This window comes from Lontra canadensis, unplaced genomic scaffold (assembly GCF_010015895.1).
Source record: "Lontra canadensis isolate GAN:19392208 unplaced genomic scaffold, GSC_riverotter_1.0 scaffold8, whole genome shotgun sequence".
NCBI lineage: Eukaryota > Metazoa > Chordata > Mammalia > Carnivora > Mustelidae > Lontra > Lontra canadensis.
In genome coordinates this window covers 13488777-13505055 of record NW_022631002.1, presented here as the reverse complement: position 1 = coordinate 13505055, position 16279 = coordinate 13488777, and the positions used below count along the sequence as shown (strand labels likewise).

At 41.4% G+C, this 16279-nt stretch overlaps 1 protein-coding gene across 1 annotated transcript; it reads left to right on the top strand.

Annotated features, from left to right (window-relative positions):
• The first annotated feature begins 335 nt into the window (after positions 1-335).
• TAT (tyrosine aminotransferase) lies at positions 336-11586 on the top strand. The gene is made up of 12 exons (XM_032854016.1): positions 336-417; positions 1024-1270; positions 1423-1527; positions 4688-4755; positions 6111-6269; positions 6467-6605; positions 7020-7072; positions 8059-8211; positions 8831-8959; positions 9298-9381; positions 10130-10228; positions 11127-11586. The coding sequence occupies exons 2-12, from the start codon at positions 1036-1038 to the stop codon at positions 11265-11267; spliced, it is 1365 nt and encodes a 454-aa protein (XP_032709907.1). The 5' UTR covers positions 336-417; positions 1024-1035; the 3' UTR covers positions 11268-11586.
• Positions 11587-16279: the final 4693 nt, after the last annotated feature.

The window sequence follows — 16279 nt, the reverse complement described above, 5'->3', positions numbered from 1 at the left end:
TGTTACTGGGTTGTTTTGTATCAAAAGAGATTTAATAAAAATTGCCGACTGTAATCATAACTGTTCCTCTGACTGTCCTCTCAGATGTCTCACAAAGTGTCCAGAAAGAGTTAACACAGAGAATTCCAGATGTTTGAAGTGAGGACAAACTCCTGATTTGCTGGAGGGGGTGGGGGAAGGGTTAGAGGTGAGAAGCCTCAGAAATGAGGAGGGGAGGGGAGGGGAGGGAGGGCTGGCCACCTAGTTTTCACCCTAACCAATAGCACAAAAGTTCTGGTCCCAACGCCCATATGTGCAGACTATTTTAGGAGTCAAGAACTGCACCTGAGGCTGTTGTCACTGTGACCTGTGAAAGAAGGACACTAAGAGAGCTTCCAAGTTTCCCTACTTAGAGGCTGTTTCTCCTTTAGCTGGAAGGTAAAATCTCAAGCCTCAGCTAATCTGGTGGTGGTAATTGGGATGTAAGCTTTTTTCTCCAGGTGTATTGACTTCTTTTTCCACAGGGCAGTAAGATGCTTATGGGACAGGACTTTATTTTTACTAATGACAAGATTAATGCTAAATTTCTAACCACGTGGAATTGTTTTTCCTGGTTCTTCTCTGCAGAGGGCAAGACATGGTCTGTTGAAGCATTAGGGAGATTCTTGGGTAGGCTTTGTTTGGAAAGGAGGCAACACATATAAGCTTTGACGGTTTCATAGTTTTCATGTCATTTCCCTTCAGTTGCACTGAAAGCTGTTAAAATTTTACAGGCATTAGGGTTGCACACTGCAAATCTCACAGTAGATAAGTATTCAATGAACGGTCTTTGCTAATGTTATACAGTGGGTTCTTGCTTTGTCTTCTATCTCAGCAGAAGGTCTTAAAATTCCCCTCATTCACAAGAAAGCATGAGAAATTTGGCGAAAGAAGGCAGTTTGAAAAGAGATGCTTAGTGAAATCACCCTGATTTGTAGGTCGAAATATGGCCCCTCAGGATGGTGCTCTGTTGGTAGAGTCACAGGGACCTCCTTTTTCCCATAGGCTCCACGAGTGATGGACCCGTATGTGATTCAGATGAATGGCAACAGCAGCCTCCCCTCCGTTCTGGATATGCATGTCAACATTGGTGGGAGAGGCTCCTTACCAGAAAAAAGGAAAGGCAGGAAGGCCAGATGGTCAGTGAAGCCTTCAGACATGTCCAACAAAACTTTCAATCCCATCCGGGCCATTGTGGACAGCATGAAGGTGAAGCCGAATCCAGACAAAACCATGATTGCTCTGTCGATCGGTGAGTTGGGGGTTCTTGGGTGAGGGGCGATCACTGTTGTTCTTACCGCCATCCTTACAGCTGGTTGGAGAAGATGGGAGTAGAGGGGGAGTCTGAGCACTGGGCATGGAAAAGTAACATCTTAGTGGCTCTTTCTTTTCTCCCATGAAAAGGGGACCCTACTGTGTTTGGAAACCTGCCTACAGACCCTGAAGTTACCCAAGCCATGAAAGATGCCCTGGACTCGGGGAAATATAACGGCTATGCCCCCTCCATTGGTAAGCTTCTCCTGAGACTCTAACCAGTGGCTTCCAAATCTTTAGTGCCCTTCTATTAGGAATAAATTTCTAGCGGTTCTCCTTGCTTCCTTGATGCACAGTTCCCAAGGAAAGGCTAAAATGCAGTGGTCATTTGGATTTGGGGAAGGCGATCTCAGAATGCTTAAACATAGCCAGCAAAGTCCAGCTTCTTTCCTGGCTTCCTCTGGCACGTGGAGCCCTCCTTTCTAAGCTTCCTTCTTTCTCAGATAGCACTCCTATCCTATCATTGCTAATTCTAATAGGAAGGCCTTGGGTGTCATTGCAGCTGCTTGCTTACTGAACCCTCCAGGTCCCATACATATGACGATTATTTTAGCTAGAGTTCTAACCACATTCAAATGCAGTTTTAAATGTCTCGGGTGAAAGAGAAAAACAAACTAGAATATAAAGAAGGGGTTTTCCCTTCTTTTCCCTGTTTCAGATGTACAGCTGTATAATAGAATAACTTTATATACTACAAAGTGATCACCACCACAAGTCTGGTTACTGTCTGTCACCATACAATTGACCTCTTCACCCATTTTAACTGTTCCTATTCTTATTTATGTTTAACTGTCTCCATCTATTAAACTTTTACTCATCAAGCATTGTAATAAAATCAGTGATCCTTTGGCTTTATTTCAGTGTTGCACATCTCTCTATTATGTGCACCTAGCAACATATTCTTTTCTAAAATTATTTTTATTTTTTATTTGAATACAGTTGACATACAATGTTACCTTAGTTTCAGGTGTTCAACATAGTGATTCAACATCTCTGTATGTCGTGCTGTGCTCACCACAGCGTAGCGACCATCTGTCTCCATTTACCGCATTACAGTATCATTGACTGTATTCCCTGTGCTGTGCCTTTTATCCTCGTAACTTACTCATTTCATAACTGGATCCCCTTATCCCATTCACCCATTTTTGCCCATCCTCCAGCCCGTCTCCCTGTGGTAGCCATCAGTTCGTTCTCTGTATTTATAGGCGTGGTTTAGCTTTTTTGTTTGTTTGTTCGTTCATTTGTTTGCTTTTTCGATTTGACATGTAAGTGAATTTGTCTTTCTCAGTCTGCCTTATTTCACTTGACCTAATACCCTCTAGAGTCCATCCATGTTGTCACAGAGCCAAGCCATAATTACATATTTCTAATGTAGAATACAAATCCAGTTTCATGCTAAAATAGAATTTTTAAAAAGATTTTATTTTTATTTATTTGACAGAAAGAGAACAGAACCAGGGGAGCAGCAGGTAGAGGGACAGAGAGAAGCAGGCTCCTTGCTGAGCAGAGGGCCTGATGTGGGGCTCAATCCTAGGACCCTGGGATCATGACCTGAGCCAAAGGCAGAGGCTTAACCAACTGAGCCACCCAGGTGCCCCACTAAAATAGAATTTTATTTTATTTATTTATTTTTAAAGATTTTATTTATTTATTTGACAGAGAGATCACAAGTAGACAGAGAGGCAGGCAGAGAGAGAGGGAAGCAGACTCCTTGTGGAGCAGAGAGCCCAGTGCAGGGCTTGATCCCATGACCCTGGGATCATGACCTGAACTGAAGGCAGAGGCTTTAACCTACTGAGCCACCCAGGCGCCCCATAAAATAGAATTTTAAAAATACTTCAGAGAGGTCTGAGGGACAAAACTTTTAGGTTTGTTTTTTACACTTTATAAAGTTTCATACAACAAAAATTTAAAAAAGGGGAGCCTGGGTGCCTCGGTCAGTTAAACCCCTGCCTTTGGCTCAGGTCATGATCACCAGGGTCCTGGCTCGATCCCTATGTTGGGCTTTCTCCTCAGCAGGGAGCCTGTTTCTCCTCTCTCTGCCTGCCTCTCTGCCTACTTGTGATCACTCTGTCTCTCTGTCAAATAAATAAATAAAATCTAAAAAAAATAAAAGACCAAAATGTGATTATAAAACAAGTTTATAACTTTTATTCAGTATTTATACAGTATTAGGGAACTGATTCAATCTGAAAAACCAGAACCAATTCTCCACGTGACAGATATTCAAAGGATATGAACATTTCATGCCAAAAGAAATACAGATCATAATGTATATCTAAGAAAATGGTCTTCCAGGGGCTCCTGGGTGGCTCAGTGGGTTAAGCCGCTGCCTTCGGCTCGGGTCATGGTCTCAGGGTCCTGGGATCGAGTCCCGCATCAGGCTCTCTGCTCAGCAGGGAGCCTGCTTCCCTCTCTCTCTCTCTCTCTCTCTGCCTGCCTCTCTGTCTACTTGTGATCTCTCCTGTCAAATAAATAAATAAAATCTTTAAAAAAAAAAGAAAATGGTCTTCCTTATGAATACTTAAGGAAGTACTGATTTGTATAACTTCAGGACATTTATTTTTATTAAGTGGAACATTATGAAATAGTGCATCTGGACTTTCTGACTGGAGGTGGAATCTTTATGGAAAGCAATTTTGTAAAAGATAATTTATATGATGATAACTCTACTTCATGTTTGTAAGCCAACATTTGGAAATATTGTTCAAGAATAGAATGTAAAAGAAAAATATTATGCAAAACCACAAATAGGTATATCATATGATCTAAAAAACTTAAAAGGGACCCATTGTATTGAATGCATTGATTATAACTTTTCAAAAAATATAGTGCCTGGAAGGGATTTAGAAATAATCTGAATCCTGCTTTCTTTTTTTTTTTTTTTATGAAAAATAAAACATAATCACAGTAACCAAGATGGTGCAGAATATTTTATAGTTTGGAGAGTTCTTCTTGTTATTAATCTTACATTTGAGCTTTTTTTTTTCTTAAGATTTTATTTATTTATTTGAGAGAGAGAGAGAGAGAGACACTGAGACAAAGAGAGAGAGAGCAGGAGCGGGAGAGGGAGAAGCAGACTACCCGCTGAGCAGGAAGCCTGATGTGGTGCTCAGTCCCAGGACTTTGGGATCATGACCTGAGACGAAGGCAGATGCTTAACTGACTGAGCCACCCAGGAGCTCCCATACATTTCCGCTTATTATAAAAATGTAAAATATAAGGTCAATCTCCTTTCTCTGTGGTGGCTGAGAGCTAACCTGAATAGCACGTACTCTAAGCAGGAGCAGAAGGTCACAGGAAGCCCTCTTGGCTCTCAGGCATAGTGGTCAGCTTCTCCCTTCTACGCTTTCAGGCTACTTATCCAGTCGGGAGGAGATTGCTTCTTACTACCATCGGCCTGAGGCACCCCTGGAAGCTAAGGTAAGTCTTAGACAATGTATCAGCTCTGAAGCAGTATTGGACAATCTGTATCTTCTTCCTTGTTTCTGTCCCACAAAGAATGAGGGTTTCGGGGGCGGGGGGAAGGTGTGGAGAATTTCCCTTTGGCAATTTGAGGACTTCTCATAGAGTGAAGCTGCCAATCCATGGTTATTTATATATAGATATAGATATAGATATAGATATAGATATAGATATAGATATTTTCTTTATTTATTTGTCAGAGAGAGAGAGAGAGAGAGAGAGCAAGCAAGCACAAACAGGGGGAATGGCAGGCAGAGGGAGAGGGAGAAGCAGACTCCTTGCTGAGCAGGGAGCCTGATGCAGGGCTTGATCCCAGGACCCTGAGATCATGACCTGAGCCGAAGGCAGATGCTTAACTGACTGTGCCACCCAGGCATCCTCTAATCCATGATTATATTTAATGTCATTACAATATGATGATGATGTTGCATACAACTTATGTGGTCTCCTGTCTTAAGGAGCCTCAAAGGACTCCGAGGTCCCCCTACATTTGATTCTTCACAAAAGTTCATTAAAAAACAATAATTCATGAACACCAAATAAGTAACATTTTTAAAACTTTTACCAATAGGATCTTTTCTTAAATTTGTAGCTTCCCTCATTCACCTGAAGTCCACTCATTTGGGAAGATCAAGGTACTATGGCATGTCAAATTGATGGCAGTGCCAAGTTTAAATGTTCCTCTCCCTCTATTGTCTACTCTGTGTGGTTGATATTTTTTAACATAAGAGGTGCCCTCAGTCTTTATTTCAGAGAAGAGTCAGGCTTTAAATTTCTGGTCAAAATAACTAGCCAAGTGAAAAAGTCCAAGGTCAAAATGATCTCTCATGGAAATATGCTGAGTCACAGCTGCTATGTCCTTTTTAAAGTCATTTACTTCTTCTTCTTTTTTTTTTTTAAGATTTATTTATTTAGTTTAGAGAGAGAGAGAGAGCAGGGAGGGGCAGAGGAAGAGGGAAAGAGAGAATCTCAAGCAGACTCTCTGCTGAGTGTGGAGCCTGACTTGGGGCTCGAGTCTATGACCCCGAGATCATGACCTGAGCTGAAATCAAGAGCCAGATGCTTAAACAACAGAGCCACCCAGGCTCCCCAAGTAATTTACGTCTTTTAAGTGGTCAACATTTTCAACATTTAGATACGGATATACATAAACATTAATTTCTTTTAATTTTGGCTTAGTATAGTCCTTTACTACTTCACTTAGAACTTGTAAAAGTAAGTTTATTATTGCTTGCCACTCACCCATTGGATAATCTCTTTTCTTCTATTGCTGTTGGAACTCCTAACAAAGTGAGCCTTTTATTTGTTTTCAGGATGTCATTCTGACTAGTGGCTGCAGTCAGGCTATTGAACTTTGTTTAGCTGTGTTGGCCAACCCAGGACAAAACATCCTAGTTCCGAGACCTGGTTTCTCTCTCTACAGGACTTTGGCTGAATCGATGGGAATTGAGGTCAAACTCTACAATTTATTGGTAAACAACTTTTTACTTTTAGACCAAAGTGCTCAATTATTATGTCATAATAATATATGACAATTATCTTAGCACAGAAAGATCTGGAAGTGGGTGGTGGAGGCCACAAACACATTTTATTTAGAAGACAGTGTTAGGTGAATGTTACCCCTACATTTTTCAGAATCATCTTGGTCTCACCCTTTCTTCCTCCCTAGCCAGAGAAGTCTTGGGAAATTGACTTGAAACAACTGGAATCTTTGATTGATGAAAAGACAGCTTGTCTCATCATTAACAATCCATCAAACCCCTGTGGGTCAGTGTTCAGTAGAAGTCATCTCCAGAAAATTCTGGCTGGTAAGTCCATCAGACTTCATTTGACAGGAGCAGATATGGGGATGGAATCCTTTATCTGTTTCCTGGAATGAGAAAAGAGTCCATTCTAAGCTGAGGATGGAAATGGGGGAGCTCCACGGGGTTTCCCAGTGAATAACATGCCACTGGAAAGGTAGGACTTGTCTACAAGGGGGAAAAAGGCAACATTTGTCCCTGCACCATTCCCATATGCGGAAGAGAGGGTTTGAAATATCCAGTTGATTAAATGGAAAATTTAGGCTCTGTACCCTAGAAGAGTATAAGAAGAGTATATAGTTCTTAAAGAGGAAAACAAAACACACAAACATGGAATGCAAAATAAAACAAGTCCAGGTGAATATTAATTGCTAAGACAACTCACAGTAAATGATTTCAGCCCATTTTTCTTCTTTTCAGTGGCTGCAAGGCAGTGCGTACCCATCTTAGCTGATGAGATCTATGGAGACATGGTAAGTCTTGGGCAGGATATATCACTACAATAATCTCAATTCCAAATTATTTCATGAGACCTTTAGCATCTAGAATAACCAGAAGTAATTCTATAATTGCTAATCATTTCAGTACAGCAAATCAGTAACCCTGCACTCTTAAATCATAGATTGGGGTGTCTGTGTGGCTCCGTCGGTTAAGCACCTGACTCTTGATTTTAGCTCAAGTCGTGATCTCAGTTCTGTGAGATGGAGTCCTGTGTCAGGTTCCACATTGGGTGTGGAGCCTGCTTGAGATGGTCTCTTTCCCTCTCCCACTACCCCTCCTCCCCCCACCTTAAAAAAGCATACATATAGATCTACGACACCTTAGCCAATTTTCCAAAGTCCAAAAAGCTGAAAATCTGAAGATTTTTGAAATTCATTTGGTGGAAAAACCTGACTTGACCTGATACAAAGTTTTTGAAGATTTTTGATGTATCTCACTTACAGATCTATATATTTGTCAAAAATGTAGGGAAAGGGACAGAAATGTTAATCTGCTTGATTAGGAGTGCTGTTCCCGACTGCCTTTGGGGCGTTATGTAATATATGATACATGTGCTACATAACGTCTCCAAAATCCAAAAAATTCTGCATTCTGCAACAAATATGGGTCCTGGAACTTCAGACAAACAGTTGTGGGCCCCAATTTTACTTTTAGATTTCTAATCCCAACAGGCATTCATTCCCTAGAGCAAGCTTCATTGAGTTATACATATACATATTCCCGGGCCGGGGGTCAGTGTCCTCATTGTAGGCTTCCTTTAATCCAGACCAGACACCAGGTTAAATATCTTGGGACAGTCTCCTTTGAAGCCTCTTGGGCTCCCATTCATGCTTTGGGGTAGGATGAGCCCAGGAATCCAAGGCCCCGTCCCTAGTTATACAAAGTAAAGGGTGGGAGGCATGGGATCTGGAGGAAAGTAAGCCAGGAGACAACTCTCACAAGCATCTCCTCTCCTCAGGTGTTTTCGGATTCCACATTTGAGCCTCTGGCCAGCCTCAGCAGTAACGTGCCCATCCTGTCCTGTGGAGGACTGGCCAAGCGCTGGCTGGTTCCTGGCTGGAGGTTGGGTTGGATCCTCATTCATGACCGAAGAGATATTTTTGGCAACGAGGTAAGAACAATTTGGTGAAATGGTACTTCTAATTTAGTATATATGTATATATTTACTTTGCACGCACAGTGGTTAGGAGGTGATTTTTTTGTTGTTGTAGTGTTTTTTTTTTTTTTTTCCTTCTCCTTGGTCCTATAGTTCTGGGTGCCTGGAAAAATGCTGGTAAAGAGGGTACTAGTTATTCCTTTCCAAAACTCAGTTTTTCTGTACCTGGCTCTGTGAAGAAGTTCCATCCGCTTCTAGTTTTCAGACCACAAAAAAGGAAACAATAGCAGTAATGATCCCGGGTGTTATTTGCAGGCTTACGATGTGCCGGTGTTCAAAATACATCATTTTAATGTAATCCTTCCAGCAACCTGATGAGGCCAGTATTAGTATCATCTACCTTTTATGGCTGAGAAAAGTGAGGCACTAAGACATTGTATCATTTGCCCAGAGTCATACAGGAGGTATGTGACAGAGCTGGGCTAAAACCCAAGCAGTCTAATCCAAGAATGCCACTAGGCACCATCGCTTCTTCAGAGATGTAAAACCTGATGAAAAGAGTGGTCAGAACACGAATCCCCAAAGCTGGAATGCTTAAGGAAGGCTAAATAATCTGTTTGCCGGGGCACTTTAGATCCGAGATGGGCTGGTGAAGCTGAGTCAGCGGATCCTGGGACCCTGTACCATTGTCCAGGGAGCTCTGAAAAGCATCCTGCATCGCACCCCTCAGGAGTTCTACCAAAACACCCTGAGCCTCCTGAAGGTAAGTACAGCCCGTGGCCTTCCACTCTGACAGTCAGGGAAAGTCACCCGTGGGATTAGGGATAATGGGTCCTCATTTATGGAGCAGTGTTCCATTACGGGGCTTCCAAATCAGGAGGTGGCATCAGTGTAACGAGCCACCCTGACATTTCTCTCATTTCTGGCACTTCACTCAGCTCCTGGTTGAAAGCTTCCAGGGATAAGACTTTTTCTTGTTGACCCTTTATGCCAACAGAGCAAATTTAGGTTCCCTGCCTTTGGTGTGGGCTCTACTTTTAATGACTTGGTTTTCTTTCACTTAAATTTTGTCCCTTGGCATCTTCCTGCCTCCTGTTATAGTCCAATGCTGATCTTTGCTATGGGGCCTTGGCTGCCATCCCTGGACTCCAGCCAGTGTGTCCTTCCGGGGCCATGTACCTCATGGTAAGTATGTGGGTGGCGGGTAGTTGGTATAGGGCAAACAAGCCAGTCTGCAGCACTCACAAAGACAACCAACTGAGCTTCCGGGCCAGGCAGTTTAGGAATTCCTTATTCTGAATTGCCCACTAACATGATTGAACCTCAGTGTTAAACAACAACAACAACAAAACACCCTTTAAAATGACTTCTTAATTCCTTGATTCAGAAAATCATTTTATGGGTAGATACAGGGAAGATAGAAGATACAAATAAGAAAAAGAAAAGACACAAATAAGAGGCTTTCCACACCACTGTACTTTTCAACTAGGAATGATACTGGTTCCCTAGCGGTGTTTGGGAATATATGGGAGTTTTGTTTGTTTGCAGAATGCCTTATGGCAGCTGTGGGGGGATGCTCTTGGCATTTCGTGGACTGGGGATACCAAGTATCTTGCAATAGGTGGGATTGTTCCGTGCAGTCCAGAATCGCCTGGCCTGTAATGCTTTTTAGAGAAATACTGGCATTCTGTTTGCAGCTCTCATTTATCATCATCCAGGAAGGAACTCTTCAAAAAACTTAAATATTAATATAAATATAATTCTCTCTTCCCTATGAAAAATTCCATGACCTCATAAGTGTTAGAACTCTTAGTTTTCAGTAGTGGAGTTCCAAGATACTTTGTAGAGCAGTCCCTACCTTAATTTCTAGCATAGGGAGTTGGTCTGTTTTCCCTCCTTCTGATAAATTTGCCTCTCCCTGTTATTGGTATAGGTTGGAATTGAGATGGAACATTTCCCAGAATTTGAGAACGATGTGGAGTTCACAGAGCGGTTAGTTGCTGAGCAATCAGTCCACTGCCTCCCAGCAACGGTGAGTGCTTGTGTGTCTCTCAGGACATTCTCAACTGTTTCTAGAGCCTCAGGAGCTCTCCCTGAGCTGGTCTTTAACCTGATTTTTTTTTTTGCCCCAACAAAGTGTATTCTCATTTGATAAGATTTAAACTGATGTGTCTCATGGCCTCGATTTAAGATGTGTTTCTCCCCCATCATTATCCCATCTGTACTGGGGAGAAAAGTTGTGGTGGAACATTTTAGGTGAGGGGAGATGAGCCTGTCCCACAAGTCTCTTTCAAGATGAATTAACTGTTATAGACTTAGCACCTCAATGATGGTGTCAACTGAGAAAAGAAGCAGAACCAAAATAAAACAAAAACATTTATTTGGTGTCTCAGAATTGGAATTCGGGGAACACAGATTTAGACAGCAATCCAAATAGTGTCCTCCCACTCCCCACCCTCCCCATCCCCCCGGAACAAAAGTCAAGGGTTTTTAAGGACAAAAGGAAATGCTTGTATTTCTTGTTTATAGAATTTTGATTGGTGGCAGAAAACTAATCTTGGCTGAATATAATTTGTTACTAAGGCTATCACTGAGCAAAGACACTTACTACAGCAAGTTGCAGGAAGGAGTAAATAAGGATTCTGGCTGAGTCCTTGTAAGATTGGTGGTTTGGCCCAGTTCAAAAGTTCACAGATTCACCAGTGAAGAGGTCCCTAAAGTCCATCTCCTTAATAACCTCCTGGGTCTGTTTTAAAACCCCCTGACATAAGTGACCCCATTTCATTTCACCTTCCATGGTGGAACTGAGCAAACTGACAGCTCTGAGTCAATGACATCACTGCTTCCTGCTGATTAGGACCCTGATCATTTTAGGGAGGTTTAGTACCAGATTCAATTGCTACAAAAATAACAGGCTCTTATTTCTGCAGTGCTTCGAGTACCCGAATTTCTTCCGAGTGGTAATCACGGTCCCCAAAGTGATGATGCTGGAGGCCTGTAGCCGGATCCAGGAGTTTTGTGAGCTGCACTACCATTGTGCTGAAGGGAGCCAGGAGGAGTGTGACAAATAGGCCCAAGTCCATTCTCTTGAGTATGTGTCCCATCCAGGGAGGGCTGGACTGGGCGTTGCTATTCCTAAAGAGGAATCAGATGCCCCTACTGGGAGAGGGGCCTCAAAAGCAGATCAAGGGTTCAGAATTGCTCCTGCTTTCCCCCAACTATGTCCACGTACACACACCGAATCCCAGAATCTCCTCCCACTTTACTCTGCTGGAGTGACTCACTAATTCAGGAATCTGCCCCCTCCTGTATGACTTCCTCCTTTTTCCCTGAGAGTACTAGGTGAGCAAAATTTACCAGAAAGTGGTAGAGACAAGAAAAGTAAAAAAAGCTCATGATGAGAGAAATAAAAGATTGAGAGAATTTGTGCCCCCAAACATTTCCTCATGCTATAAGTAAGAGCACACTCTTTCCAGTCAGTCTGAGGCCCAACTCTGTTACTGCTTCACTTCAGGTATACCTTGCTTTATGCAATAGAGCTATAAACGAAAGAAGTTGGGGACATATGTATTTTGTTAATTATATTTTAAACACGGTAGAAAAATTTTCTAATTTGAAGGATCCCTTACAGAAACTTTCTTGTTGATTTTTTAAAAGAATTATTGATTGTACAGGGCACCTGGCTGGCTCAGTCGGTAGAGCACGTGACTCCTGATCTTGGGATCATGAGTTTTAGCCCCACATGGAGTGTATTACATACATACATACATACGTAAATAAGTAGAATTATTGATTTAAAGGTAATCAATGAACTTTCTAAATTTAGATGTGTGTACATTAGGGTTTCTTAAAATGAGGGCACATCTATATGAAAAAAAAAAAAAAAGGAATCATAGGACCTCCCCAAAATACTGTGGTGTAAGGGCCAGAAAGATCCTCACTTATCATTTTTATGGAATCATTGCTTTTTCTGTAAGGTTAATATTGATTTATTGATATATATATTATATTATCTTTTCATATGTTTTCTAAGAAACATTTATATTGACAAGATCCTTTATTTTGCCAAGGGCATAAATTATTGTTTTCTTTTTTAAAAAAAAATAAATTTTACTAAGTATGCTCTTTTGTGATTTGGTTATTCTCCTCTGTGGGGAATTCCTATTTCCAGGTGCTGTTCATTGTTCAGTCAGATTGATGTGTTCTAGGCTTCATTTATTTCTTTGTCCATGTACTGACATTGGGAATTACTTAAGAAACACTATTCCTGAAACTTCTTATTTGGAAGTTCAACTTTTGGCTTCCTACTTAAAAACAAGGCAAACTAAGAAGCAACATTATAAACCTGTGGCCTTTGAGTTCCCACTTCCTACTTTTGGGACTCCCAATCTCTGGTGCTGAATTCCTATGCTCTAGATCCACTAACCACTCACTGATGAATGAAACTGAAGGGGTTATTGACCCAGGGAATGAGAGGTATGAGATGTCTTTCATTATGGGCTTCTTGCCTGCAAATCCTCTTATGCCCAATTGACTAGTTTTTTTCCTCATGACCTCCCTTAGAGGAGGAAGCATGAAATTATCTTGCAAGGTTGGGGGCAGGGGTATACTATAATCAGTCTGGAGATTACTGGCTAAGAGAAATTTTCCTTATCTAGAAGAGGAACTTCAGGTCTCAACCCTGCCAGTCACACCCGTTCAATTTCCTTTACAAAAATAAACATCAAAAGTCCATATTTAGTGAGTTCCCACTAGAATTTACCTTTTAAATTTGTCAAACCTAAAGGGAACATAAAACAATTGAGATGATAAAGATATGTTTCCTGTATGCCACTAATGCCAATAATTTCCCGAAAGTACCCGGTTCCTCTTTTCCTATATGCCCCTGGCCCCAACCCCCAAAAGATCTCTGTCCAGAACTATACAGGAAGACATGGTGGTTTACACAAGACGTTTTATCTTAACATGTGCATAAAATTCTAACCAGTTTACTGATTTCTACTCAGACTTCTTAAACTTCCAACTTTGTGTCTACATTTTGATAGAGGAGTCAAGGAAATACTCAAACATTAAAAAAAAAAAAAAAAGATACATGCACACTGGGCAATTTCAGGGGATGCAAACAAACAAAAACCCAAAAACATTTCTCTTGCCCGTGTCCTTCACCCACCCAGTCTCTTGTCCCCTGAGGTAATCCGTTAGCAGTTGCTGGTCCATTCTTCGAAATTATTCTGTGTATAGGTAAACGTGTGTGTGTGTGTGTGTGTGTGTGTGTGTGCGCGCGCGCGCGCTTAGTTTTCCTTTCTTCTTTCCTTTCTTCAAAGTATTACCCAACTTTATAATTCAGCTTCCTATGGAAGATAAATAAGGGGTATTTCTGGGGTGTCCGACACCTCCTGGATATTTAGATAAAAAGAAGTCCTGGGCGGGGCTGCTTCCAAACAAGATTAAAATTCCCCCATGAACAGCTTTCCAGAGCGCTCTCGGAGGGCCGCAGCAGGAGAGGCGGAGGCGTCAGAGCGTCGCAAAACACACTGCATTAAAAAGTCTGTGAATTAACCTTTCATTCCAGGCCAGAGCACCGCCTATCGGGTAACTGGCAAGTACCACACAGCTGGTGCCACAAAGCACCCGACCCCACGCCCTAAAAGCCAACAACGCCCTAACCCGGCAAGAGTGGAGTCGGGTGAGGAGAAACCCTCGCTGCGCAGGCGCCGATGCGCGTGCGGGGAGTGAGGGGGCGCGCAGCTCAGGGAGCATGCGTCATCACGGGTAGCGTAGCGTCGCTCAGGGCGCAGGCGTAGAACCTGAGAGGACTTTAGCTGGTGCTGGATTTTTCTCGTTTGGCGGCTTCCGTGTGTCCTCCTCCAGGTTCTTTTTGGGACCCGCGCCCTGTGGAGAGATTCTCTTCTTCGTTTGTCCCCTGTCTGGGCCACCTTTGGCAGGAGACTTCCCGGAAGTTGAGACATCCCTAGGTATTGTAAACACCTGTTAAATAAGTGAAATGTACATTTTTCTTTTCCTCCCTCTGGGCCAATCCCAACAAGTCCGATGAGTTGTGATACAGAAGCAGAAATTCCCCGTAGCTGTTGTTAGCTGACAACAGTTAAGTGGTCCCTGAAACTTAAAAGAATTGTGACCTTCATGGTCCCAAGTATCTGGCGTTTATGTTCGGATCTCTACTCAGGCAGAAAAAAATGAATCCACCACTATGCTCCACACACTCCGCACATTACCATCGGGAGGGGCTGTGTTTTAAGCACCTTAAAGGTTGAATTACTGATTTCGTAGTTCGAGAAGAACGGAATTCCCGGTACATCTTACTCATACTCTTAGTATTTTAAACCATTTGGGTATATTTGTAAGCAAGTTTCATGGGGTTTCCTAGAACCTGCAAATCGGGATGATTTCTATGGGTCGCATTGTTGCAGAGCACCTTCCAAAGAAGCAGTCGCTTTCCGACATTACAGCTGAAGTATATTATGTAGGAGGTGATGCCATTTCTGCAAAGGAAGCAATGAGATGAACTAGTAAGCGTCTCATAATTTCTATCAGCGTTTCAAACATGGAAAAGAATTCTTGCTCTTTGAGGCATTTACTCATTTGGTAACGAGTAATTCAGTAATTGCACTGAAATGTAAAGTACATTATGGAATTCAGAGTACATTATGCCACATTTTAAAAAGCCACAGGAGTCCTTACTCTGGCAGCATGTGTACTAAAATTGGAACAATACAGAGAAGATGAAGGTGGTACTAGGAGTCCAAATTGAACAGCACATTAAAAGGATTATACACCATGACCAAGTGGGCTTTATTCCAGGAATCCAAGAATGGTTCAACATGTGAAAACAACATGAGTATCCCTGTCGATGCAGACAAAGCATTTGATAAGATTCTACACTCTTTCATGATAAAAACACTCAAGCTAGAAATAGGAGGAAATGACATCAACATAATAAAGGCCATCCTAGAAAATCCTGCAGCTAACATAATAGTCAAAGTCTGAAAGCTTTTCCAGGGATTCCCACTCTCGCCAGTTCTACAGTTCTATTTACCATTATGTTGGAAGTCTAGCCAGAGCAAATACGCAAGGAAAAGAAAAGGCAACCAAATTAGAAAGGAAGCAGTAAAGTTATGTCTATTATTAGATGACATGATCTTATAGGTAGAAAACCCTAAATATTCCCCCAAGAAAACTACTAGGAGGAAAAAAAACTATTAGAACATATCACCTATACTTCAATTAAAAATTAAAATTAAAAAAAGCAAAAATGAAAAAAACCTACTTGAACTAACAACTGAATTCAGCAAAGTTGCAGGATACAAAATCAATGCATGAAAATCAGTTGTGTTTCTATACACCATCAACAATCTGAAAAGGACATTAAGAAACTAATTTCACTTATAATAGCATCAAAAAGAATAAAATACTTGGGAATAAACCTAACCAAGGAAATGAAAGGTGAAAAGATGCTCAACATCACTAATCATCAGAGAAAGGCAAAACAAAACTACAATGAGATATCCATGTCCTTTAGGATGATTACAAAGAAAAAAGAAAGGGAGGGAGAATGGAAAGGAAGGAAAGGAAAAAGAAAGGAAAAGAAAAAAAAGTGCTGGAAAGGATGTGAAGAAATTGGAATTATTGTTTACTCTTGGTGGGAATGTCAAATGATGTATCCACAATGGAAAACATTGCAGCTCCTCAAAAAATTAAAAATTGAACTACCGTATGATCTAGCAATGCTACTTGTGGGCATATATCCAAAAGAATTGAAAGCAGGGTGTCAAAGAGATATTGTAAATCTGTGTTCATAGTAGTAGTATTCACAAGAGTCAAGGGGTGGAAGCAATCCAAAGATGTACACTGATGGATGAATGGATAAAATGTGGTGTATACATACAACAGAATACTATTCAGGCTTAAAAATGAAGGAAATGCTATAACATGGTTAAACCTGGAGAATATTATATTAAATGAAATAAGCCAGTCACAAAATGACAAATAATGTATGATTCCACTTCTACCAGGTATCTAAAGTAGTCAATTTCATTGAAACAGAAAGTAGAATGGTGGTTAC